General features: G+C 50.4%; 1 protein-coding gene across 3 annotated transcripts in view; it reads left to right on the top strand.

Annotated features, from left to right (window-relative positions):
• Positions 1–26404, top strand: part of ZFHX3 (zinc finger homeobox 3) — a 665450-nt gene that overhangs the window by 604928 nt on the left and 34118 nt on the right. For all 3 annotated transcript variants that reach the window (XM_069793179.1, XM_069793180.1, XM_069793182.1), the window contains one exon: positions 22386–22493. In XM_069793179.1, the coding sequence (XP_069649280.1) occupies positions 22386–22493 (108 nt within the window). The remainder of the gene's footprint in view (positions 1–22385; positions 22494–26404) is intronic.

Below are 26404 nucleotides of genomic sequence, written 5' to 3'. Positions count from 1 at the left end.
CGCTAACGGGCGCCTGCCTCCAAGGGGTAATCATGCAGGCATAAATTCGGAAAGTTGCTAAGCTATGAGCAGTCTTATGAGCATTAAAAGTGTCCTCTTTGCCAGAAAGGTCATTCATAACTTGGCTGCGCCGCTGATGTACAGTCAGTGATATTGATTGATTAATGTATAAAAGCACCAAATCCATTTGCTTCTATGAAAGAGAATAAAGTGCAGTCGACTCTCTCTTTATTTTCACCTCATCCTTTTGTTTGAAGGACGTTTTTTTTTTCTCTTTTTGTTTTGCCAGCTAGGTTTAAGGGGGTTACAAAAAGCCAGTTTCTGCCAAGTAATGCGTTCACAAAGGGAACATTGATTCACATCAGTGTCGCTTGAATTACCCTTAAAGGTTTGCCAAGGAGTTGTTCTTATATTAACCTTCTGTTCATCAAAGACGAAATAAATAAATAAGTCATAAAATCAGCTTCACTGCCCGCACTGGAGTTGGATGCAAAACAGGAATTTCTTCTGTTAGGAATTTGTGCTCCAGGTGCTGCTGCTCAGCCCCTCTCCCCCACGCTTCAGGCCCTTTCCCTCCTGCTAAGCTGCTTCCTCTCCTCTCCCTCCCTGCCCGGCTGCTCCCTCTTCCCGGGGCGGCAGGACAGGCTCTAGGGCTGCCCCGCGGCACCTCCGGGGCCTCTTGAGCGGCACAGGGTGGGAATTGGCTCCGGCACAGGGATTAGTTCTGAGCCGCTGCCGCTCCGCTTCCACCGCCCAGTTGCCTGCGAGCCCTGGCCCTGGGGACAGGCAGGAGAGCAGCGGGACGGGACGGGGGCTGCAGCCCTGATGGGGCCCGGCCAGCACCGGGGGCGAGGGTCCAGCCTGGCGGGTTAGAGCCTGGGCTCCGTGGAGCCCTCAGCCTGCCGGGACTTTGCTTTTCCAGCGGCAGCGTCCTCGTAGCTACCTTGGCCGCTCGGGTGCTCGGCCCCAGGACGCCGGCGTGATGTGCGAGGGCAGTACTTGCTCTGTTCTGAACTTGGACAAACGTTGATGGTTTCAGGGGAGGGGGATTCCTGCAGGGGGTGTTTTCTGAAGGATTTTGTATAAAGCGTTGATTTAATCATGGCAAGCTTAACTAGATTGATTTCTGCATGGGAAGATAGCCTCGTGACGACCCAGGACGTTCTGCCCCATCTAGTTTTAGCATTCTTCTAATTCGCTGTAAGTCTTGTTTGTTTTTCTGGACTTATTTGGCCACTGGTAATTAATTACATGTTGTTCCGTTTCCTTCTGGTTAATTCTGAAATGGGAGATATTCTCGTGCCTGTGGAGCTTTGTGCAACAACATCTCACCTTTCTTTCTCCAGGGTGCATCTGCACTGTCCATCCCAAATTATCCTCTCCCCAAGCGAATGCAGTAAGGGTGTTGCAGTTACCTGTTCCTTTTGGGACGATGGCTGGGGGACGTGAGTCTTGAGTGATTCCTGTTCTCCGCAGCCGGAGCTGTGTTTCTTTTTGTTAGTGGTGTTAACTCTGACTGAACTTCTGTGTTTTCACTTGGTCCCTGTTCCAAAACCTGTGAAGGACCATTCGATGGCATTTCTTCTCTTGAGCAGAGCGTTTCTTTGGCTTTGTTCTGCGTGTCAGGCAGCTGTGCGTGTCACCCTTGTCCATAAAACACAAAGCTCAGATATCAGCCTCACTTGGAAATGTCTCTGCATGAGCTGTCCCCACCTGGCTGTCACAACAGACCGTCTTCCCAGTGTGCAAGCTCATGACAGCCCCCAGGTTCTCTGTGTCATTTCAGATAACCTGAGCCACTCGGCTGCAAGCGGTGCAGAAGCCCGTGGCTTCCAGCTTGGCTGCGCGTTCGTGCTGGTGACCTCCCTCAGCTCCCGAAGCACTGGCTGGAGCGGTGGAGGAACTCGGCTCCCAGGTGCACGGTTGTGTCAGACCCCCGTTTCTGCTGAGGGCTGTGCCAGCGCAGTGCCGACGCTGCGGCACGAAGCGCAGGGTGCCTGTGCTCAGAGGCACCGGCTGGCTGAGGCCAGTGCTGGTGCTCGGTGGTGGTGTTACGGCGGTGCTCTGCACCAGCGTGTGAGCCCGTGGGTAACTGAAGTACCACCAACCTCCACAGAGCTGCCCACGCGACTTTTATTTCAGTGTCTCTTACCTGGTGAAGAAGACTGATGATGATAATCCTACTAACTGTTGAGGGCGCGTGCTGTGGCATACACCAAAAATGGCAGAGAGAGCAGGACCACCACAGGATGTTCTTCCCGCCCATGTATCTCTGTCTACACATCTGCTTGCATGGTGCAAGCACTGTGGTGAGCCTTGGACCTTGTGCTGCCCCAAGCAGCAAACCCCTCGAACCCCTGCATGCCGCCCGGCACGGCTGACAGCAGGGGTTGGCACCTTGCATTCCCTGGAAAAGCTTTTTCCCCGTGGCTGCTGCAAAACCCAAAAGGAGAATCATCTTATTTTTTAATCTTTTTCTCAGATTGTGGGAGAATTGCAGAACGCCGAGGCCCCCTCCCCCTCCAGCGAGGCAGTAGGGATTGGATCAGACGATACAGAGTGAGCATGCTGAGAGTGAATCCATTTTCTCTCCTCCATCTCCCCAGAATAAATTAGAATTTGCCTGATTTAATAAAATGGCTTCATCTCTCTGCCATCTTTTCTATCTCCCATGCGTTTCATCCCCACCCCCACTGCAAAATAATAGATCTCGGCTGTATAGCGTCCTGTTATAGGCTGGCAATTTAACATGTAGGGTACGTATGTGAGTGTCTGCATGCACAGCCTGCAAAAGGGTCCGGCCACTGAAAGTGCACAGAATTTGTCCCTGTATCTCAATTTCCTTATTGTCAACTGTGATAGTTATAATTGCTGTCGAGGTCAGTGTAATTTACTGTCCATCTGTCATTAACCTGACCTCACGGGTGGATGTGACTGCCATGCAGATATTGTTTGGGGACTGGGAGTGGTTAGTGATAGAAATTTTACAGCACAAATTTGCCCCAGCCACTTTTCTCTTTAATTGGCATGTATTTGTCTATGCATAGAGTGGAACTGTAGCTCTTTGCCGCAGACCGAGAGGAGGGGTTATTGTTAGAATTTAGATGGTTTTGCTACAGCTGAACCTTTTTCTCTCACTTGAATCTGGTGTTTTAATTTCTGTTTCCTAGGTTGATTTTTTCCTTTCCGTTCTGACACTAATTATGCCAGGCGCATTGGGAGCGGTTGCTGCTGAGAGGTACCCAGCTAAGTGTTAAGAAAGGTTTTAAAAACAGACTGAACTCTTTCTTAATGAGGCTCAATCGTGCTCTCCTCCGGGTGGTTTTGTTTTGCTGATCTGTCAGTTTTTCGAGGATTTAATTGCACTTTTTTCATATTAGTCTTTGAAATGGGGCTAAGCAGCTTTCTGTAAAACAAAATATAGAAAAGGAGAGATGTTACTGGCTTTCCTATTTTCTTCCTTTGCTTTCATCACTCTAGGATCATCATCTGCCACTGACTCCTGGGACCCAACAGTAGTAAAGAACAAAATTTATGAGAGCAGCAAATGAAATGGCAGGCTAGACCACTATGGCGGCTCCAAAACTGTAAACCCTTGCAGGCAATTTTCCTTGCCTCCCTGCTCCTCAGTCTGGCTCCTGTCGTGTTGCTGCTCATGGTAATCCTAGAAGACCTTCCAAATGTTTATTTTGGAGGAAGAAGTAGGAGGCGAAAGGGAGGGTCGAGGAGCGCTGAAGTGGCTTGTCCAGCGTAGCTCATTTCCTGCAGAAATGACACAAAAATGATTCAGAACCAAGCACTGCTGTGAGGCTCCGGAACAGTCGGAGACTCCCAGAGCAATGGAGGTTGGCAGGGGCCTCTGGAGGTCACCTCGCCCGGCCCCTGGCTCAAAGCTGGGCCAGCTACAGCAGTTGGCCAGGACCGTCTCCACTGGGGTCTGAAGCATCGCCCAAGGATGGAGACTCTTCAGCCTCTGTGGGCCCATTCCAGTGTTCCAGCTCTTCAGGAGCTGGGAGTCCAGGGGAAGGGATGCAAAGTAGATGATGTTGGGATGGGAAGAGGCAGGAGAGAGGAGGCGGATGTATCTGTGATGCTATTATCTTTATGGCATAGAAGAACATGTTTGAAGCAATCAGTATGGAATTCTTAATTGCTTCACTTACTTCTGCGCTCCTCGTGGGACAGATTGTACAAATGCAAGAGCTGCCAGGACCCTCATGTTAGCGCACTGTCCCTGCTGTACACACTATTTTTAACTAGCGCTTTGTTTTGCAAAGATGCACAAAGCTGCTGCTTTTTCTCCCAAGGATGCTAATAAACAGCAGAGGCAGTAAGAGCTTTCTGATCCGCCTGACAGTGACTCTGCTTTCTTAGCCTGCAATTCATTTTTCCTTCTCTTTGCATTTACACTTCCTTTCTTCCACTTTCTCTTCCTTTCTTTTAGCTTTGGTTCTCTTCCTCCGTCTTTCTTTTTTTCATGTTTATCTCTTAAATATTTAAGAGTCTCTTTTATTTCTAGTCTCAGCCTAACAAAAATCCCGTTTTCCTTTTTTCATTCAGATGTGTGCCTTCCTTCCTCTTCTAGTTTCCAGCACACCTCTCATGAGAGTGTAAAATCCAAGAACCAGATCTTTGAGATTTCAAAATAAAATAAAAGTAAACTCTGCTTTAAAAACACTTTAGCAGGAAAGCCAGGCTAATTGTAAATCAATGAGTCTTAAAATGCAGCATTGATCTCCAGTTAGAAGTTTGAAGGGGAAAGCAGTAATTACTGCACTGAAGGTAGATTTTTTTCTCTTAGTAAGTTCTGGGCAGAAGGAAGGCTCATTAGGGCAGCACTTCGGAATCTGAGTAATTAGTTTAAAAAGTACTTTTGTGGTGTTATTCCCATGGCTAGAAATTATTGGAGTCTTCACAGATTTATAGTTCAGCTCCGATAAGGTTTGATTTATTATTGTGTTTGGCGGGGAAGATCCTTCCTACATCATCACCTGGGTGCAGATCTGGAGCAGGGATTAGTCTGGGAAGGACTGCTGTGGGCGTGCAGGGCTACCGCGTGCCAGCGGGTCACCCCAGCGTTCCAGTAGAGCTGCCAGCATCTACGGGCATCACACCCCTCGTGTCCTGCCGGCACTGCTCCTGGGGCTGGTGTGACGGGTGGATAGGATTTGCGCAGCCCAGCGGCACCATGCCTGCAGGGAGCAGCAGCTCCTGCATGTCTTGCGCGTTCACGCAGCTGCGTGCTCAGGTTTTCTTTCTTGACTTGCTGCGTCTCCTCTGTGGCTGCTTGTCACGCCTCGTCCTTGTGCTTCCCTGCCGCAGTGACTATGTCTCGCGCGGTCCCGTGCCCCCATCCCCACCGTCCTGCCTGCCCGGTGTGCGCCCTGCCCGCGGGCCACGCTGCAGGGAGTGCAGGCAGGGTGCTGAGCTGCACAGGCAGGGAGCACGGGGCTGCTGGTGCCGTGGTGGCAGGGAACCCTGCTAGAGACGTGCTGCGGCACCATGGCCTCGCTCCTGAGGCTGTGAGCTGTCACCCAGCGGTGTCCCCAGAGCTGCGGAGGCTCCAGGACACACGGAGCAGGATGGGATGTGCTCAGCCGGCCTGGGAGGGACCGGGAGGTGATGGTGTCCTGGAGAACCAGGGAGAGAGAAGAGCCCCCGGCTGTCAGCTACAAGCTCGCCTGCTGCCAAGGCGAGTGCCCACGTAAACCCTCGCGGCGAGGAGGCAGTTCGTGTGTGCCCTAAAGCTTGTAGGTTTATATTTTTTCCAAATTTCTTTGTTAGATTTAGCAATTATATCTCTAGATATTCTCATTAACCCTAATTATCTAATCCCTTTTGTGAATATTGCTGAATTCTTGGCCACAGCAACATCCTGTGACAGTGATTTCCACAATCTAATTACCAAGTCTAATTCTATAGGAAAAAGTGTTTGTTTCACCTGCAAGGTCCTGCAGATCCATTAGCCGCTGGGTTTCCTGCACTTACACAGCTGCACAGGCAGAACCGAGGAGGTCAGCAGCTGGGGAGAGGGACGGAGGTCAGGAGCATTGAGCAGCATGCTGATATTTCCATCTGCCTCTGTGGCTGCAGGAACGTTTACCAGGTATATTGCTACAGTGCAAATGCAGCTCCAAAGGAAAACAAAACCTGCTGCATCAAGGCAGTTGATGTGGCACATCTTTGAGCCCCTTGTTATCCCCTCTGGCAGCGAGCTGATGTCCGAGAGCACCATCATCCTCCTGGGCTACAGAATCCCATCATGTGGTGGGCATACAGGATAACCCCCTGCTGTCCAGTCCCGTCAGCTGGAAATTCAGCAGCTGGATGCTGAAATCAGCTATGATCACTACCAAGCATGGCCTCTCACAGACAGAGAAAAACTAAACCCAAACAGGGTGGGGTTTGAGCTCTTTCTGAACGTGTTCTGCTGTTGAAATCTGTTTGGCCAATAGATCAATGGAAAATGGAGAGGACAAAGGCTCTGTAAGTCAGAATAGGGGCTCTTACTCCTTGTGAACATCATTTGCCTCCTGACAAGTTAGCCAAAAGTCCCTTCTTCTTGGTCATGGGAGAAATGGCTCAGAAAATCTCTCTGTCTTCTTCAGACCACTACCAGTTTTGTGCTCTTTTATCGGGTTGTCCTCTTTGACACCTTTCTCAGTAAACCAGGGCTGATCTCTTCAGTTTCTCTCCAGGCGAGGTTTAGGTCCCGTCTTCTTCATACGCCTTTTGTTCCCCAAAGATTTGGGCAAGGGGTGTGTTGTATTACCCCCAGTAATGTGTGTAGCATTGCAGCCAAGACTGCCAAGCTCATGCAAGACCATGTAATATTCTCCATCTGTTTCCCAGCATCAGCTAATTCTGCACATGAGCAGCACAAGTCCTGCTCTCCTTTTCCAGGTTGACGAAAAGGATGCAGGTGCCAACTGGGATGTGGATACCTGCAGACCCATGTGACAGGACGGGGTAAAGATGTGTAATGGTCCGGGTTCACTCTGGAAGGTGGGGTAGGGCAGAAATGTTAAGGGCTTACTGTTCTCTGACAAAACCATGCTAATTGTGGGGAACTGACCCTGCAATTAAAATTAATCCGTGTGCAGGGAGGCTTTCTGGCACAGCTCTTGAGCCCCTGCCTGTCCTTTGGGAGTGGGTTTGTACTCCTGCCCATCTCTCCAGTGTGTTAAATCGGGGTGGTCGTACAGTCTGACTTCTTAATCTGACACCCCTAGCTGTCCTACTTGTGTAACTCGATAAATATTTTTACAGAAATAATTTCGTTTGCAGTGACTGTTATAGATCTGATTCTGCAATGGGAGGAAAGGGGAAGGTCTCTGGAGGCAGAAAACCCTTGTGTGGCAGAAAGCCTGCTGGGAAGTCAGCTCAAGAAGAATTAGAAACCGTTTAAATAAATGCTTACTTGACATGACTCTGTCTTCCACAGTCTAACAAGCAGGGAAGCGAATGGCAGCCGCTGGCCAGAAATTGATTGCATTAATTGATATGCCAATAAGAGAGCTTGTTACATCCGCCATTGGTTAGGAGGCCGGCTAACAAGTCCCGCTGATCAATGGAACCAATAAAGATTTCATCCATTAATGAGCAACATGGTAATTAATGTTATCCATAAACCAATTAGCCTGGGTAGCTAATGTGCTGGTTAGCACAGTGAGTGGCAGAGCCGTGGGTGTGCGCAGACCGGCCATCCGGTGCGAAGAGGGCATCGTCTCTCCGGTGCAGCCGTGGGGTTCAGGGAAACAAATGGTCCCTCTGGGCCTCCCTGAGAGGAAGAAAGTTGGGAGGACGGCTGATGGGATGGGTCCCTTTTTCTGGGAAGGGGCACATTTCTCTAGATTTATAGGCAATTTCAATGATCTCTTTCTTTTTTTCAACCTTTGTGTAGCACACGTGCGGATCTTTTCCACTTCTAACGTGTTTTCCAGAGGTGGGCAGGTTTACGCAGCTTGTGTTCAGATGGCAGAACGCAGTGTTTGGTTACCCGCTCTGTGTCACTGGAAAGCTGGTGCACGCTCCACCTGGACCCCAAACTCTTCCGTCCAGCGTGCAGGAGCTGTTGTGCACGCTGCTGCATCGCACTTTCTCCACACCATCCGTATGAATAACCGCTTTAGTGCAAAAAAACAGTGTCTACGCTGAAGGCTGTTGTCTAAAACCACTTGCAACGGGATCGCCTTAAGGTGCTAGCTGCCAGCTGTTTGTTGGCATTGCTGCTGGTGTCACTGGCGCTTCTGGAGTGACCTGGTTTGCAGCAGGATCCCCCGCAGAGGCGCAGTGGCGTGAGCAGGGTTCCAGCAACTGCTGCCAGCTGCTCAGGCCATCCTCTTCCTCGGCCGGGGGACAGCAGCGCCCTGGGGAGGGCAGCACACGATTTGGGGAAGGGGCATGAGTTGTTATCAGGCAAAACTCCGGCCTGGGGTTTTTCTGAGGGCAGCCCCACACCTGCGGTGCTGCCTTTGGTAGCTCAGAGGTTGCGAGGTGCTGACCTGCGTGCAGGGAGGCAAAACGCCTGCTGCAGAGGGCCGAGGGGGACGTGCCCCTGCGAAGCTGCGGGTGGGAGAGGGGCCTCGGGAGGCTGCGGGAGCGCTGGCCCCTCTCTGGGAGGCAGCAGTGTCCGGGGCGGCCGGAGGGGTCTGGGCAGGGGGTGCGGGAGCAGCCCCAGAGGCCCTGGGCAGCATCAGTCCCACTATTCCGCTGTGGAGTTACCTTGCATTGTTAGATATTGACCCTGGGAGACCCCTTGTGGATTCCCTAATTGAAAATTAATACCAGATCAATGCCATGGGCAATTTGCATATTGATCATAAACAACTTTGAAGGCACCAAGTGTGTGTTGGATCAATAGAGCTCTTGAGCAGGCTGCAGTGGGCGAGCATCCCCCCACGCCGCTCTCTGGGAGAGGTTAATGCTTGGGAAGTTCGGGAACGGCTTCGTGCCGGCAGTGGCGGTTGCAGCCGTGCCGGCGATGCTGGGGTGGGGGCAGCTTGTGCCGGACTGGAGTCACAGCATCAAATTAACAGCCTTTTCCTATGGTTCGCTTTGGAAGGGAGCTAGGGGAAGTGCTTTTGTTTGTTTGTTTTAAACCAACCAAACGACGCCCAGAGGCATCCCACAGTAAGGGTGAAGCTGCCGTGCCTCCTGGGTGCGCGGGCCTGGGGGAGTTCACAGCCATGTTTGACGTCGTCCCTCCATCCCTCCTCTCCTGGGATGTGCAGACTGTAGCGCTTATTTTATATACAGGTTTCTGAAAGCAGGACTGTTATTTTTCCGAGGACACCAGACAAGATCTCATCAGTGATTTTTTTCTGGTGTTTTTGTCCTGTCTTTGCTTTTTGAGGGCAATATTTAGATTCCTTGTCTGTCTGCTTGGGACATTCACAGGTTAGTTCAGAATGGTCTTGCATTGAAGGGAACGAATATTTCAGATCAAACTCCAATAAAAAAACCCAAAAACTTCATCTGAAAATGTATGAAGCACTCTCGGAAGCCTTCTGTTAAAGAGAGTCGGGCGCGGGCAGTAGCGTGGATGGGCGCTGCTTCATCTGCCTGCTTCTGAGCGCATGTGCCGGTCGTGTGGAGGCGACGCCTCAGATCCCGCAGGGAAACCGTGTCTGAATTGGCCATAAACCTGGAGTCCCCCGCGGTTCGGGGAGTGGAAGGGTGGGCAGGGCTGGGAACCCGCTTCCCAAAGTTGCCGCTTGTTTTCAGAGCATCACCGGCCGCTTGCACGCAGCCGGCGGCTCCGGGAAGTCGCTGTGCATCTGATTAGCGCATTACTGAGCTTTCATTGACTCGGCTGCGCCGCGCTGATGAACTGAGACTGGGGACAAGCGCTCGTAATTGAGAGAAATAAATTCTTATCACAGGCCTCTGCTGGAGCCGCCACCTGTGCGTGCGCCTTGGTCCAGGTTTCAGGAGCATTTCGAATCCCTGGAGCACCCAGCATACCCTCGTTAGCGTTTGAGGAGGCCGAGCATGGGGACTGCAGGCACCGAGGACTGTCCCAGGGTGACCAAAAGGCTCTGTCCTCCCAGCCCACCAGCAGTTACCAACCCGGTGCTGCCTAACTGCTTGGCCGCAGGCCGGGCAGCTTGTGAGCCATGAGTACCTTCAGCGTCTCCTTGGGAGCCTCTCCGTGCTCCTCCATTTTCCTTGGTCCGCTGCATTTCACTCAGGAGTTACAGCAGCCGCTCGGCACCCTCCATCTTTATCTTAGATTTGATGGTGAGTGAAAGATCCCTCCCCGACATGTGGCAGGGGACTTGGGCATCATAGGGGAAAGTGTTTTGTCTTGCCGCAAAAAAAAAATAAGGATGAATATATAGTTTCTTTGAAAAGAAACCCATCTCCTGTTTTAAATTAAAAGAAAAAAAAAGGGGGTCAGCAGGGCTCTGCAGTTCGGCTGCGGCTCGGGGATGTGACAGGTAGCCCTCCCTCCCTGCTGCAGAAAAGCTGTGTTCGGATTTCCTTGGCTGTTAGCAGCCCCCGTAATTTTGCCCGTTCCTCTGGGCTGCGGAGCAGGCTGCCTCCGTTAATGCAGTGCCGGTGGTGGGGAGGCGAATGGAAAGGCTTCACTTGACATTCTCTGACCTCCCTGGTGCAGCTGAATACCAGAGAGCCAGGGCTGAGATTGCAGTCGCTTTCAATTAGTCGAAGCCAAGAGAGGTGGAGAAAAAGGGCCTGTTGGCTCCAGGAAGCTGAAATCTTCTGCTGCTGAAAGCTTGTTAGTACAAGCGGAAAAGCAATTACTGACATTCTGCCAGTGCCACTAACCCAAACCGGGGGAAGGGGCAGCTCAGCCCTGGGATGCGGCCGTCTCGGCCTTGGTGGGTGATGAGGGGCTCCACAAGTGCGTCCTCAGGGACGGCTCCAGGGCTGCAGAGCTGTGAGATTTCTGGGTCTCCGCTGCCTGTTCTCGTCAGCAGGTGTCTGCTGTGCGTACAAGAGCTCACGCGTGTCATCTCCCTCTTCTGCGCCAACCCAAATTGTGTTTGGTATCAGAGAGCTCTGCCTGTGGCTGAATGGGGGCTGGCGTAGGGGGCCAGCGGGGGGGGGGGTTTAAAGGCATGGAGAGGATGGCTTGCGGGCTGTCGACTGGCAGGGCTGAAAACAAAGCTCTGCGTTTGAGGGGCTGCCTCGCTGCCATGGCCTCTGTCCTTCAGCAGAGGAGTGAGACCACGGCCGTTCCCACCAAGAAGCTTTGGTATTGCAACTTCCTATCAGGCTGGTTTTTGTGGCTGGTTAACCTGTGGAGGTAGCGCACTTCTGGTGACCAAGCGTCGAGAACCCCTCAGTCGGCTGGAGTCAGTGTTCTCTCTGTCTAGACCTGCCGGTTATATCTGCTCTGTCCTTCTCAGGGGTCCCAGGAGTCGCTCCTCAACTTTTCACTTTGAAGTCCCCTTAAAAGTCTGCAAGGCTCTCTGCAGCAATGTCTTTGGTTGCCACCACCAGCTGCATGCCTCGCCTCTGCAGCACAGTTGCACTTCTCATCTGCTTCAGCAGGAATTAACCCCGTTTGTTCCCTGACTCCGGTGGTGCGAGCGGCCCTGGCGACTGCCTCCCGTGCTTCCACAACCTGCTCTGCCTCGCGGGCAGCAGCATGCCCTGGGGTGGTCCTCTTTTATTTTTTATTATACATATTATTTATGGCCATTTATGATTTCCCATGTTAATATATATATTGTTAGTTCCTAAAAATAAGCTCCAGGAAGAGCCCAGTGACACGACACCACAGCCAACATTACTGCAATCTAGTCGAGAATGAACCAACCAGACCGCACACTTCAGATGCATTTGGACTCACCCCACATGCAAACCATCCTTGGAGACATTTGCTTAGAAACGCTGATCATTTTTTCCCATTTGTAACAAAAAAATTTTCCTCACCAGGGAAAAAGAAGGATGATCTGCTGCAGACCCCCGTGACACAGCCACCAAGCTGTGTGTGGTTGTGTTCCTCTGCTGCCGTGTCAGCCCCACCGCTCTCCCTTAGCTGCCCTTTGTCTGTGTTTGTACCTTATGGTGCACTGTGTTGCAAGAATAATTTAATTGTCCCTAAACCGGGGAACTATAATTATGGCTGTCCTAAGTTTTTAGCTAAGCTTAAAAGAACTCCAAACATGCCGAGGTTGGGAAAAGCTTGGGGAGGGGGAGAAGGAGGGTCAGCCACACATTAATTAACTTTTCCTTGGAGAGATACCATGGAGAGTGAGAACAGAGTAGGAGTTGTATTAAAAAAAAACTAACCAGGAAAAAGATATTTTAGTGTTTTATTTAAATATGGTTTATGATGATGTTACAGGGCAGAGTTAAGGTTGTTGGGGGCACCCGTGTGCATATCTAAACCTTAAGGCTAAGCATGAATTAATTATAGCTCATTTTTGTTATAATATTCTCAAGATGTACCTTGTCCCCAAGTTGCTGAAGTTAGCTTTAATTTTGGCTTAGCTTTAACTTCAGCTTGGCTTTAGCACTGGTTTTGTTTGTGAATCTAAAATGTTTCTCTGGAGTGAGCTTATTCATACTCAGCACGAAGCACCTCTTTCTTTGACCACCTTGCTCCGCTCATGTCGCCAGCTGAGGACACGTGGATGCGCGGCACCGGCGCGATTTCTGAAAGGTGGAACGTGAATTTCCTGAAGTGTCCTGGCCTCTCTGAAAACACGTGCTTGTGTCTGCGCAGTTGCAGCAGGTCACCAAAGCCGCTTTCCAGCGTGACTGAGCCTGGCCCAGGCGATACCACACCGCTGAGTTTGCAGGGAGCCTGAAACAGGTCAGCACCATGGGCGTCCTCCTGTCGTTCTCTACAACTACCTGAAAGGAGGTTGTCGCGAGGTGGGTGTTGGTCTCTTCTCGCGAGTAACAAGCGATAGGACAAAAGGAGATGGCCTCAGGTTGCGCCAGGGCAGGTTTAGATTCAGTATTAGGAAAAATTTCTTCACTGAAAGGGTTGTCAAGCACTGGAACAGGCTGGCCAGGGCAGTGGTTGAGTCTCCGTCCCTGGAGGTATTTAAAAGACGTGGTGCTTAGGGACACGGTTTAGTGGTGGACTTGGCGGTGTTAGGTTAACAGTTGGACTCGATGTTCTTAAGGGTGTTTTCCAACCTAAATGATTCTATCAAAACCCGCCGTTTTCTGCTTTGGCAGTTTTGCTGCGTGTTTTTCGCAGGCCGGGGGGGCGGCTGCCGGGGAGGAGGTGCGAGGAGGGAGGTGAGCGGGCAGAGAGCAGGGGTGAGACCAGAGAGGATGAGAAGTGCGCGGTGGGGCAGAGCTACCGGCGAGGAGCAGACCTCTTCAGAGAGGCGAGGAACTGATGAGAATAGCGCAGTGTTGACGTACCGACTACGGGCTGGCTGGGGAGGTGGCCGTGGGAGAAGCTGTCCTGAGGCTTTGTGGCACCACCAGGGGCATCTGGTCCCGGAAAGGACACCCGTGGGGTGGGGAATCATCTGCACTGGGCCAGGGCTGCTGCTGGTCCCTTCATTCACAGGACTTGGGCTGGGCACCGCACTCCCCGTCCCCTGACCGCCTTTGCTGCACTCCTGCTTTGTCACCTCTGCCACCCCATCTCCTCGTCCCTCTTCCTCTCCCAACCCTTTGTCTCCTAATTCTCCTCCCACAGGTCTCCGTGTTGGAGACCGCACTGTCCTCTCCCTGCAGACCTGAAGCTGGAGATGGGTTTTCTTTTGTTTTGGTGTTTGATCTGTGTTTGTGTTTTTGCATGAGTCTCCTTTCCAGCTGATTCTGGTTTGGAGCTAGGTTAAACTGTGCAAAATACTGTTTAAAAGAAAAAAAGAAAGGAACTTGTCAAGATGCATTTGTTAGATCACGTTTAAAATGAAATAGAATTGAAGGTAGTTTTTGTCCAAAGAAAGGGGGGCTGAAAAGCCATCAAGCCGCAGGAGAAAGCCCCTCCTTTGTTGTCCTCCTGACATTGAAGTGTAATTTTTCATGGTTATTTGGACTGGAAAATGGGGGGAAAGGGAGAGATGGGCTTGCGATTATTTCCCATAAATGACAACACAATCACATCACGCTCCACTACAAACATGCTCAAGGAATTTGCCTTTTTTTTTACATTTCATGTGTGAAAATAAAAGCAACCTTTCTAGTTCTGCTGAAACTCAAGGGGGCAAATCCCTGTTGGGTTCCATTGACTTAAACTTTAGCCCAGTTTACAAAAAAAATGGACAGCCTTGTTCCCAGGGACAGGGAGAAGGCAGCGCCATCTCGGGGAAGGGGTTCTTGGACTTCTGTCTCTTTGCATGGAGATACCAGCATCCTCCGGAGGTATCTCTAGTGACGGCCATGGTGCTGCCGAGCCCCTCGGAAGGTGCATGAGGAACCGACACTGCCAGGAGCCCTGAGCGCATGTAACACACTGCCCAAATCCCCGGCTCCGTCTTCCTGTGCCGGATAAACCCAGCCCTCCATTGGTGACTGTGAGATGGGACCAGCTCATAGCTGGCTTGTTCATGCAGAGCTGTTTTCTGCAGGGCAAGGCTCTGCCTGACTTTCCAAGGAGGTGAAGGTTTCCAGAACAGTCAGGGCCTTTCCCAAGCTCATTCCCCGCATGTCTGAGATCTGGACCTGCTGAAGCAGATGGGACTCTTGCACCCGTAAAGCTGACGGCAGTGACCACACGCTGCTGCAGATGGGCTTCGACTTTCTGCGTGGTGTCCTACTCTTCTCTTTCTTTAGAAAAGATGGTGGCAGGTTTCACCACCACTGGCTTCTATTTTTTTAAGACAGAAGTTGTTTTTTCTTCTCATTTTCTGCTTTTGATAGCATTATTCTCTTTCGTAGTGCTGCTGCTTTTTGTTACCAAAAGCAGAAAGCCAAAGGTTGCATGATTTTATCAGTCCTCCCTGCCTGCTCCCTGACCGTGGGCACTTCTCAGCCATGTGGGGCCCAGAAGTGGGGCCTCTGGCTGGAGCTAGTAAATAAGATAAAGTGACTGAATGCAAAAATAATAACTGTATTAGTAAAAGCATTCATATTTAAGATGAAAAGATGCTAACGTCTGGCACAGGGTCATCTCAACAGCAAGAAGTTTGTTTGGGAGATAACCGGAGACCTGGATGCTGTTGTAGGGTTTTCAGATCTGTTGAGGGCAACTGGCCAAAAATTCTGAATTTTTAGTTTGGAGCAGAAAACAAAGGAATAGAAGCTACAAGTTCACAAACAGTTCTTTTGCTGTTGAATTTCTTGTTTTATTTATCTGAACGCTTGCCTCTGTAGTTAACTGCACAAAAGCCAGATAAACTTTCCCTGCCTTGAGAAGATAGGCAACTGAGGATGGCTTTATCAGCTGGGAGCACATTCGTCGTCAGCGTTTTCTTTTTTGTCAATGAAAACAGCACAGATACGCTCTGACCATGCTCTGAAACAGGGCCATCTTGGAAATAGGTGTCATTAATCCAAGATACTTGTAGGATTATTACTGGTTTTCTGCAGCCTTTTGTTAGATGATAGGACTCACCCAATGGCTTTCGCATCAGGGCTGGAGCTCTGTGGCATTCCTCTCATAACCTGTGCTTGGTGCTTTCTTTTCACTGCTTGGAGTCCTGCTTTTCCTTTCAGGAAAACGATAGGAATAAACAAGTTGATGTAGAATAATCCAGTTAGGCGCTAGCACAGAGTGTATTTGTGCATATATATGCATCCTGAATCTGAGCTGCAAGGGCAGTGACGGCCTGGTAGCCAAGGTTACCTTAGGAGACGTGCCCCAGATGAGCTTAAGCTGAGTGAGAAATACAAGACAGCAAAAAAACCTCTGAAAATGTATTTACCTACATTTCCATGTGGCTGGATTGTCTCATCTTCAAATGCAAACAGTCTGCAAGTCAGGGAGAGGTGGAAAATTTTTTTTTTTTTTTTTCTGTTGGGCTGGTCACAAACAAACAAACAGCCAAATTGTTTCCAGGGTGTTGCTCTGTGCCCTGACCCTTCCCAGCTTCTCTTCCACAAAACTGTTCCAAGGCTGTGCTCTCACTCAGATTTCAGCAAGTTGAAGGCAGGCTGCGGTGGGGTTTGCCATCGCCCCATTCCATTGTGGGCCACCGACAGCTTTGGCAGCACACATAGCTGCTGACCTGCAGCCGTGTGCACTAAACACATCCCCTGGCAGGGTGAGTGTTTAGAAATGCGAGTGGGGGAGAAAAAAGCAAAAGCCAAACCAGTGTTTGCTCCTCTGGCTCGGGAAGCTTTGCATGCCCCAAAGAAGAACCGTGCCGCTGGCTGTGGGACCGGACCCCAACAGCACCCACGACCACCGTCAACAGTTCGGAGACTCCGCAGCCTTTTGAGCCACCCGGTGGGACCGGCGATAGATGTGCATTGCTGGTGCCGCCGCAGAGGTTTGCCTGTGGTGGGGGCAGTACCCTGCCTCCCGCTACAGCTTCTGTGGGATGCCCAGTACGGGTGTCTGCTTTGAGCCCTGCGGGGCTGCAGCAGCAGGTCGGATGGGCTCCGGGAAAGTGCACGTCCTTCTGCGCCATGGGCACCGGTTGACGTTAGACCTCCTTCCCGGGCTCTGCGTTTGCTCTGTTCCCACAGCTGAGCGCGCCTGGCCTGTGGGCATGGCACGAGGTGCGACCACCCTCCCCGTGCCTCTGACCTGTCGGGGTGAGCAACCCTTTCGGAGTCAGCATTGTAATCCCACGTGGGTGCAGTTTTGTGGACAGTCAAACAAAAGCCACTGTTAGGACAAGCAGCACCAGACCGTGCCCAGTGGCCCTGGCACACCTCGGGGGCAGTTGAGCTCCTCGTGGGCTTCCCGGGGTCCAGGAGGGCATCGCCCCCCCTGTGGACCACCTGAAGCCCCTCCTGATTCCATAAGGACCCAGACCGTGGCAAGTCTCCTCCCAGGGCCCTGGGACCTCACATTTAAACTCATTTAAAGCAGTCGAACTTCTGAAACGCTGGGCCGCAGCCCGGTGGTGTGACCCCCCGCGTCAGCGGGGGAACCTGCCCCTCACCAGCTGGCAGCTCGCGGGGAGCCGGCACGGCAGCACAGCGGTGCCGGCACGCGTGTCCGTGCATGTGCAGCCGTGCAGCTGACTGCACACAGGCCATCGCTGTCACCTCTCCTGACAGTGTCAGCTTGCAGAAGTCAGCCAGGTCTCAATCCTGTCTTTCTGTGGGCTTTTTTGACTACTTATCCTGAAAAAGGGAGCATCAGGGATTCTTTTTGTTTCGAAGGAGAGACCCTGTGTACAATTAAAACTTGTTTCTGGTAAACCTCATTCCAGGAAAGATGAGCTTTTAACAAAAGGCTTTTGACAGCTGCAGGGTATTTCATTTTTTTAATGCCGAATGAAAAATCAATACATTTTTCTAGGTTATACATATTCAGAACAGGCTTGATATTTCCATTATAATGGAAAATGGGTGTCTGCACATCTCGCCTGTCAGAGCTGCACCACCGCATTTTCCAAGCCACTGCTAAATATTTCAAACCTGATTTGATTGTGGTTCATGACAGCTAATGTTTCTCAGCTCTTGAGCCTGCCGGAGGGTGGAGAGGCAAACGCACGCTCTTTCTCTCCCATCCCTACATTTTCGCCACCCCTGAAATGCCCCTCATCCCTTCGGATAAGAGATCTGTGTTTGTTAAGGAAAATCCAGCTGAGAGAAGGAGAGGTGAGAGGTCTTGGGCTGTTGAAGCTGGCCTGGATCCAGTCGGGATTTGCTGACTTCTCCAACCCTCAAACTTTCTGGGTTTTGAAAGGGGCAGGAATGCGTCAACGTGGTCCTGTGCGATGGCGTGCAGGGATTCGGGCACATTTTCAGTGTGTAACTGAGTCAGAGATTCCCTGACATCTGCAGATATCAGATAGTCATGATTTTCCAGACTCTTCTCCCTCTCTTCCCCCCCCCATAGTGAATGGTTTAATTTTAAATTAAAAGGAAATACCACAGTCTAAAATGATTTATTCATGAAGGAAGAAAAGACTCTAGCTAGGATTTTGCATGGAGCAGATCTGGTACAATGGAAGAGCAGGCTCCTTGGACTCCAGATGCCCCACAGTTACACTTGCTCACTCCTGGTATTGACCTGAGCCCCGGCGGCTGGAAAAATCTTTTAAGAAAATTTATTAATAAAGCATCATGGCCTTATGGATGGCACTCTGGCATGGGGACTCGTGCACAAGTTGTGCTGTTTGTATTTCAATGGGACGCAATCCCTCCCCTGCAAATGCCACAGCAGCAGCTCTTGCATGTGCCCTGGCGAGCTCCCTGCAAAGGATGGAGTCCGCTTGTCCTTCGTGAGTCATAAACCCTGTGTAGTTGGAGCTTCTGGAAACCGAAGACACCAGTCTGGCACCTACATCCTCTGGCCACGGGCTGCAGTAGCATCTCTATTGGCCTTCCAGAGCCCCTTACTGAGGTTCCCAGGTTGGGAGTCAACCCCATCGCCTCTTACAAAACGTCCTCTGTGGCAGACCTCCATGCCTCTGGGTTCAGCGCCCGCCACGCTCTCCAAGTCCTGGTCAGAGTACTTGACTGGCAGAGAGTCCCACCATACTGCTGCAATACTGCAGGGACTTCTCAGCCTCTAGATATCAGCCTCAATTGGTACACTTCTTGGGATGTACGGTTTTAAGCTGAGTACCTTTCTAACTACAAAACGACTGGTGGAGTTTTTATCAGTCGTCTTAAGGAAAATACAGACAAGCCGTTAGGTGAATGAGTCCTAACGGTGTGTACAGCTTCAAGGAGGTATGGTCAAAAACAAAAGTGTCATGGTGGTTTGGAAATAAATTCCCTACCTCTTGCTGACCACGGCCTCGTTCAGCCTTTGGGAGCTGGTCACGAGGTAGTCTTCACACTCAGCTGCAGCTCTGTCCTATGGGGCTCTTTGGATGTTAAGTAAAAGATGGTGGTCAGCTCTGCTCAAACGCAGCATGGGAACAACGTGACACCAGGATTTGCAGACAATTAAAATGGAAGCTCAAAAGCTCTGTGTGTGTGCAGTGGATTGAGGAGAAAAGCAGACCTTTCCCTACCAGATATGATGCTGGCCTTGTCCTCTCAGAAGGACGCCCCAAAGAAATGCAGGAGAGTAGATGGTTGGGTACCATTGGCACATGCGTTTGCTACCCAGACCTGTCATCGTGCCTCAGAGCTGCCACTGCAACTCAGCAGCTGCAGAGCTGTCATCAGAGAGCATGGGTGCAAATCTTTCGGGAACGGGAGCTCTGCTGCATTTTATTTTCAGTGATGGAGGATCTCATTGTTAGAAGCTGGGTCAGATCACATGCTTGAGCCCTGCGTGCAGTCTGTTGGAGGCTGGTTCTCAGCAGTTCAAAGCCCTCTGCGGCGCACGTAGCCAGCTGAGGAGTGGTGTGGCTGAGGATGCTCTCCCCACCATCCCTGGGGTCAGCTTAAACACTGGCGGCTGCAAGACAAGTTAGGCTGAGCTTAGTGAGCAGAGTTGCATCCAGCCTTCCAAAAAAGTCTGCTGGAAGAGGATCGCGAGGCAGCCGGGAGTTAACGCTTCCCCTTCCCCGAGTCTCCGCGCCAGACGGCCGCATCCCCAGGGTCCGGGGGTCCGGGGAGCTCCCAGGGTGTGCCGGGGAGAGGAGCAGGAGGATTGTCCTCGGCAAAGGCCCCAGGAGCGAGGAGCCAAGTAAGGACGGCACCAGGGCCTTTCCCAGCTGATTGGGAGCCTCCCTGGGCAGATGGGTCTTGGACTCTGCTCCCTTCCCATCCTGCTTTAAGAAAAACACTCTTCAGAAAAAATCAGCTCAGACCGGAGGGGGGAGGAGAAGGGTTTGAAGCATGCATATGCTTTTTGCAGCCCGCCTGCCCAGCACAGAGGTGTCTGAGCCAAGGAGACAGATCGTGTCCTCAGAGGGAAGCCGTTTTCCAGGGTGGGGGCTTGGGGGGTGCTCGGTGCTCGGGGCTGCCGAGGGCTCGGCCGGGGCTGGCGGTGGGACGGGCTGCGCCGGCGAGCACGAGGGGGCTGCAGGCCCAGCGGGGCAGGAGGACTTGCCGTCTGTAGCCTTGTTTTTTAATCATTTTCTACCGTTATTGGTATTCATAGCTCACATTTTTCCGGTTACTGTCAGCCTGGGCTTTCATCCATTTTAAAGAGCTATTTTTTCCCTTGTTGATGATGATGATGGTATAAAGACAGATGGTGTAACTGCTTATGAATGTCCTATTTTATTCCCCTCGAACCAGACAGTGCACTTGAAGACGTGTATTATTTCCACATGCTCAGGTTAGAGCCCAGACAGCGTCTGAGCCCGGCAGCCAGCTCGCCCTTCCTCTTCCTCCCATGCCGATGCTGACACCTCCGGGTCGCAGCCGGGAGTGCCGCCGCGCCGGGCACCCTTTGTTGTTCGGCCGGGCCGGGGAGGAAGGCTCCGGCCCGGGGGGGGGGGCTCCGGCCCGGGACCCTGAGCGGGGCCGGGGAGGGGCGACCCCCAGCCCCGAGCGGCGCCCGAGCCCGGCCGGGACCGCGGAGCCCAGGGCTGGGGCGGTGGGCGGTGGGCTGTGGGCGATGGGTAGTGGGCCATGAGCCATGGGCTGCGGACGGTGGGTGGCCGGCTCCCTGCCCACCGCTGCCGGCACAGGCTGTCCAGAGGGCCCGGCAGAGCAAGCTGGGTGTCCGAAGAGAGGTTAAAATGAAGATTTGAATAAAATAATAGAAACCCCTTAATGAAGGTTTTAATAAAACAGGCTAAAATCTGCTTTCTATGCCAGCTGCCTCAGGTGAAGAGGAGCTATCTCACCCTGCGTGGCAGCATTTTGAAGGCAGCAAAGTGGTTGGGTTGGGTTGGGTTGGGTTGGGGGTGGGCAGTTTGTTGGTTTTTTCCCCAGAGTGGAAAAAAAATTGGAATTTTAATTTCTGAAATGTAAATCCAGCTGCTGATTTCATAGCCTTTCTTTCCAGCAAACTTGAGCACTTGCCTCACAAGGCAGACTGCTCATCTCACCCCTGCATCAGTAATTTGTATCTTCCTACATGTTAGGTGCCTTTGCCTAGCGATGCCACCCATCAGACCTCTCACTTTGGGGTCCTGCTTTCCCAGGCGAAGACCAGTGGGATCCCTGCAGCTCTCGAGAGTTTCCAGCTTTTAAAACAGGGAAAGAGGGGTAGAGCATAAATCACAGTGCTTCCACTTAGTATCAGTGCTGATCTCTGGATGCTTTTACAAGTTCCTCCCTGATTTAGGTTGTCACATTCTAAAGGGCACTGCTGAGTATCTGCAATCTCTTAATATATATTTTTAATCCTGATTTCTAGCCCTGTCTTTGTTAGGGGGAGGATGGGGGACGGTGCTTTAACTGGTTAGGTAGTTCAGATAAAACCTCAGGATAGCCTGGGATTTACCATGACCAGGTAATGCAAGTTAAAATTATGAAATATCCTGCCTAAAAGAGGATATAATGGCTTAAAAGTACCCTTTCTTCCCAGTGTTGATGTAGCCCCCATCAATTACATGGTAGCTGTCGAGCTGCACGCACTATACATAAATACCCAAGGTACTAGATGATAGTGTAGCTGTTATACCCTGGTGTAAGAGGTCTGGCAGCTGCAGCTATCTCGCTCACAGTATCCCACCTGACAAGGGTGCCTCTGCATGGAGCTGCACCACGCCGTGTCGACACGCTCCGTGCCACCGGCCTTGGCACACCGGTGCTTTGGTTAGCGGGTGGGGCAGTGGCACTTTGTGTTTTGTTCTGAGCTTTCAGCACTTCACTGAGTGTTTTTTCTCCTTCATGCTTTTGCGCCTGTATGATACTGCCTGTGTGCTCAAACTCTTCCTGTGACCAGGATGAAAATAAGACCCCCAGCAGCTTCCTCCTGTGCCTTGTGTCAGGGCCATGTCTGCAGAAGACAGGGCTGCTCCTTGCTTTGTTTGAGCAGAAGTGAGTGGGGCTGTTTCTGCAGTGTACCTGGGGGTCTCAGTGACCAGGGTCAGTACTATGCAGTGCCATTTGGTCTGAAGAGCTTGAGATGGGGATGAGGAGGAGGGCTGAGGCTGAAGGTGCTGGAGGCTCCAGGCAGTCCCTGACGCTTCTCTAATCCATGGCATGGTTGGGTAAAAACTTCTCATACCAGGCAAATGTTTAACTGTACATTAAACCGCAGGGGACAGGGGATGTCAGTAGCTATAAGTGGTAGAAGTGGGCGAGATTCTTCATTTCGTCTTCACCTCTCACTTTTTTCCTCTGTAGTTTCTCACTTGACCAGGTAGCAGGTAGTGCTGGGAGAATGCTGGATGACATTGATATCTGCCTCTCGACACTTGTGCTTCAGCGTTGGCTGTTGCTTTTGCTCAGTGGCAGTTACTTGCTCTTCTGTTTTGACTTCCATTTTTATGTTACACTTTCTGCTTCTCTTGTTTCAGAAGAATCCATTGAAGATGTGGAAGGGCCCAATGAAACAGCCGGTGATGCTGAAGAGCCTGCCAAGGAGCAAGAGAGCGGAGGGGACAAGGACCAGAGTAAATGGACAGGTGGGTTTTGATCCCTCTTTTTCTTTAAATCCAGGAAAGGAAAGTGGAAAGAACAGCGGTCTGCAAAACTCTTTTCCTTAAATGACTGCGCCATGCAGTACTGTAAGCATGACATAAGTGTCGTCCTCTGTGATGTCTTCAGGTGTAGCTTTGCAATGCATTCGCGTAGTTTGAGCCATGGTCGGTCACGCGTCCCCCCCTCCCAGCCCCAGGCTCGCGCTGGGGCAGCGGGTCAGAGCTCCCCTGGGCTCAGTGGTGCTGGGCCAGACCCGAGCAGTGGGAATCAGCAGCTGGGAGGGGAGGAGGGAGAAAGGGACTGCCCCTTCTGGCAGCAGCCAGCACTTAGGATGGATTAAGCGTATCGTGAAACCCCACCCTATGTTGTTAAGACTTGAGAGACTGTTAGCCTGCTTTTTCATCATGGTCCTGGTCCCGGCCCTGGTAGCAGATTTTGACGCAGAAGGGCAGAGCAGAGAGGCAGAGCCTGTGCTTGTGCTCCGTTAACTGCTCACTTTCTGCTAGAGCCATGGCATCCTGAAACGGAAACTGCAGGTGCACAACAACGCTTACGTTATTGCAGTGGAATCTGAAAGGTTTCCCATTGAAAAATCCTTAGATGGATTAATTATGAAGGTATTATGTTACTCCGTCTTTCCCAGAAGATGGTTGCTGTCTTGTAGAGGGGAGTGGGAGGAAACTTTTAAATATTCCTTGCCTTTGAGCAGAAGGGAGCTGCAAGATTGTCCTCCTCTGGAGAGGGCCGTTCCCCTCCTCAGCTGGCACTTGCTGACCGCTTCAGTGTAGCTGTGGAAACGGAGGTGCTGGAGACGATACTCATTTTCTTTGACCCAGGATGGAGCAGTTCTGACTCCCTGTTTCTGTTTCTGCACAGTAGCCCAGTCAGTTTGCAGACTTACGGTTGCTTGGTACGATTCCTCTCAGTCTGCGCAGACCATTCTTCCAGGCAGCCTTCTCCTGCTGTGGTTGTGGTTGCCTCTTAGTGAGCCACAGCCAAAGAGATACTTTGGCTTACATAGTCTTCAAAAGGATGAAATGTGGTCTTTCACCTCAGTACTGTTTTAATCTCAACCATTCTCAATTTCAGTCAATTGGAAGATGTGTCCAAACTGGTGAAGAAAACAAGCTGTGCTTTAATGCTTGTTGAAGCTCATGTTCTCAGTCTAGGCTGCACTCACTGAGGTTGCTCTGTATGTTGCTCCCAATCACAGACCCATTCTTCAACCCAGAGATGCAGATTTTGGTTGGCTGTAGGTGATTCTTAGTCTCTTGTTGTGTGGGATTGTGTGATCCTAAGCAAAAAGCACACTTTGTAAGTGTCACAGAAAGATGTATGTATTGTCTATTTATTAAATCTTTTAAAAGGTAAGTAGGGCCCTTTGCCCAAACCTGAAGCACTTAGAAAAGCTGATCTATGTGAAAAGATTATTTTTATATGTTAAAACATGTAAGAACCTACTTTTTAAACCCTTTACTATCCAGAAACTCTAAATTTGGGTGGGGTTTTTTTCTTCATCCTGCCAGTGAAATTCTTAACCCATTTTTGGTGTTTGTCAGTCAAACGGCAGATAAGAAATGGACAGCTTCATCAAGTCTTCAAAGGAAAACACACAAAGGAATATGCAGGCTATGTACATAAGCCCACAGAGCTCTGGACAAGCCGTGTCCAAAGCTGTTGCAAGGCTGAAGAGTACAGCCTCAGCAAGTGTATGCACATGCTGTTGTTGATTTCAGGTACTGCTTTCAAGCATGTAACAACATTACCCTTAACTTTAAAACAAAAAAAATGTTATCCGCTGTTTATGTACAGTGGATATGCGAAGAAGGTATCACACCTTGGTCTTCTATTGTTTCTGCTTTCGAGCTCCCTTGAGGAACGTGGCTGCGTTGCCATGTCCTTCTGGACCTCAGACATGGAAAGGAAACGGAAACTAGGTCAGGTTATTCATGACAACCACAGAAGAGCAGTGTCTGCATGCACAGGAATATCAAAACGCCACAGTACAAATTAAGATGTAACCAGGGAGGGAAACAGGCAGTATTAAGGAAGCACTCACTTGCTGTAAGAGGAGACTGCAAGAAAAGAGCTGGCCTGCAGCTCAGCAGAGTGGGAATGTTACCAACCACGATGTCAAGAAAGCTGGAGAGCATACATAAAGCCTTCTTTGCATTCGTCTTCACTAAACAGACAGACCACATCAGAGACCAGAGCAGACCATGTCAGCGGCACTGTGGGGAGACCTCGTCCTCCAGCTGTGAAGGAACAGGCTGCAAAGTACTTAGTTGAGCTAAATGTTGTCACATCAGTTACCTGCTACTTCATACCTGGGTGTTTTAAGAAAGTGACTGAAGCATCCTCAGTCCTGTCAGCTGCTATCTCTTGTGAATTTACAGAAAATCAGGGAGGTACTGCAAGGGGACAGGCACGGTGCTTATCTTTGACTAAAGGAGTAGCTGGGGAACCGCACACCTGCCAGCTCCGTTTGCCCCAGATTTTCCTGGGAATTGACCAAACAACTGTTTGTAAGTACTGACGGGAAGATAATGAGATGAGTAACAGTCGACACGGATTTGTCAAGAGCAAATCATGTCAACACGACCCAGTTTCATTCTGTGTGAAGAAGGTCCTGTTTGCAGTTAGTATCTCGTTTCTTCTCCTTAGGAAGACTTTTGATGCTGCTTTTCAGGACAGTCTGAAAATGAAGCACAGCCATTATGGTGTAGGTAAAAATATTATGGAATGGGTGCATTTCTTCAGCACTGGAAAGCTGTCCATTTCTAAGCTTGGAGTATCAAGAAAGTTGAGGAGCAATTTCAGAAAGCCCAAACAGCAAGAACAACCCAGAACAGAGCATGGTCTGCATAGCATCAGCTGTGAGGAGAAAATGGAACATACAAACAGGCTTATTTGTCCCAAAAAGACAAGACCAAAGGGGAGGACAAGATAAGTCTTCTCGTGCATAAATTACTTCTAAAAGGAAGGAAATAATTTGTTCTCTATGCTCAGGATATAGACAACAAGAAGCAATGGGCTTAAATTGAAGGGAGAAGAATTGAGGTTAGATAATAAACTTTAAAAAAATTCTCCCTGTACAGCTTGTGAAGCACTGAAGTAGATTTTCTGGGAAGATTCCTCAGAGGTCTTTCAAGAAGATTAGACGAGCTGCTGTCGGGAATGAAGTAGGCACAGTTTATCCCGCTTTGGATGGACCGGCTGACCTTTGGAGGTGCCTCTGAGCCATGCAATTCTGTGAAAGTGGGAGATAGGCGAGAAAGAAGTGCAGGCTCAAAGCCAATAAATAGTGCGTTGAAGGTGGAGGTTGATAGACCTGTTTTCTGTTCATCATGCTGCAATTTGATCATTACGTTCCTTAGCAATTTACTCACCTTCTGTGCCTCAGTTTCTTAACTGTGCACTGGGTGATTATTTCTTCCACTTTCTTAAAGATTTGTGAGATCTCTAACGAAATGTCAAGTGTGTCTCCCAAGCTCCGTCTGCACAAACACGCAAGTGATGAGTCAGGGTTGTTTGACTGCTCTACGGTACATACATCCGCATGTGGCAGGCTGCACCAGTGTTGGTGTTAGCACTGAAATGAAAAACTTCTCTGCTTTTGTTGTAAATTTGTCAAAATGTCTCAGCTGCAAAATAAATTTATCAGTTTGGTTTTTTATTTATTTTAAAGCAGAATAATCTTAAGCAGAAACATTTTTTTATGTAGTACTTTCCATTAAAATATACACGTGGAAAACTCCATCCCAAATAAGGATTTGTTTTACCGTGATTTTCACATACATCTTTGTGGCTCCTAAAAGATTTCTGGAAAGCAACAGTGCTGTCTGCTTTCAGCAGTGCTCACGCTGCCGCTGTTCGCCTCAACTCCTAACAAGCA

Source organism: Haliaeetus albicilla, chromosome 10 (genome assembly GCF_947461875.1).
Source record: "Haliaeetus albicilla chromosome 10, bHalAlb1.1, whole genome shotgun sequence".
Taxonomy (NCBI): Eukaryota; Metazoa; Chordata; class Aves; order Accipitriformes; family Accipitridae; genus Haliaeetus; species Haliaeetus albicilla.
This window is presented reverse-complemented; position numbering and strand designations above follow the sequence as displayed.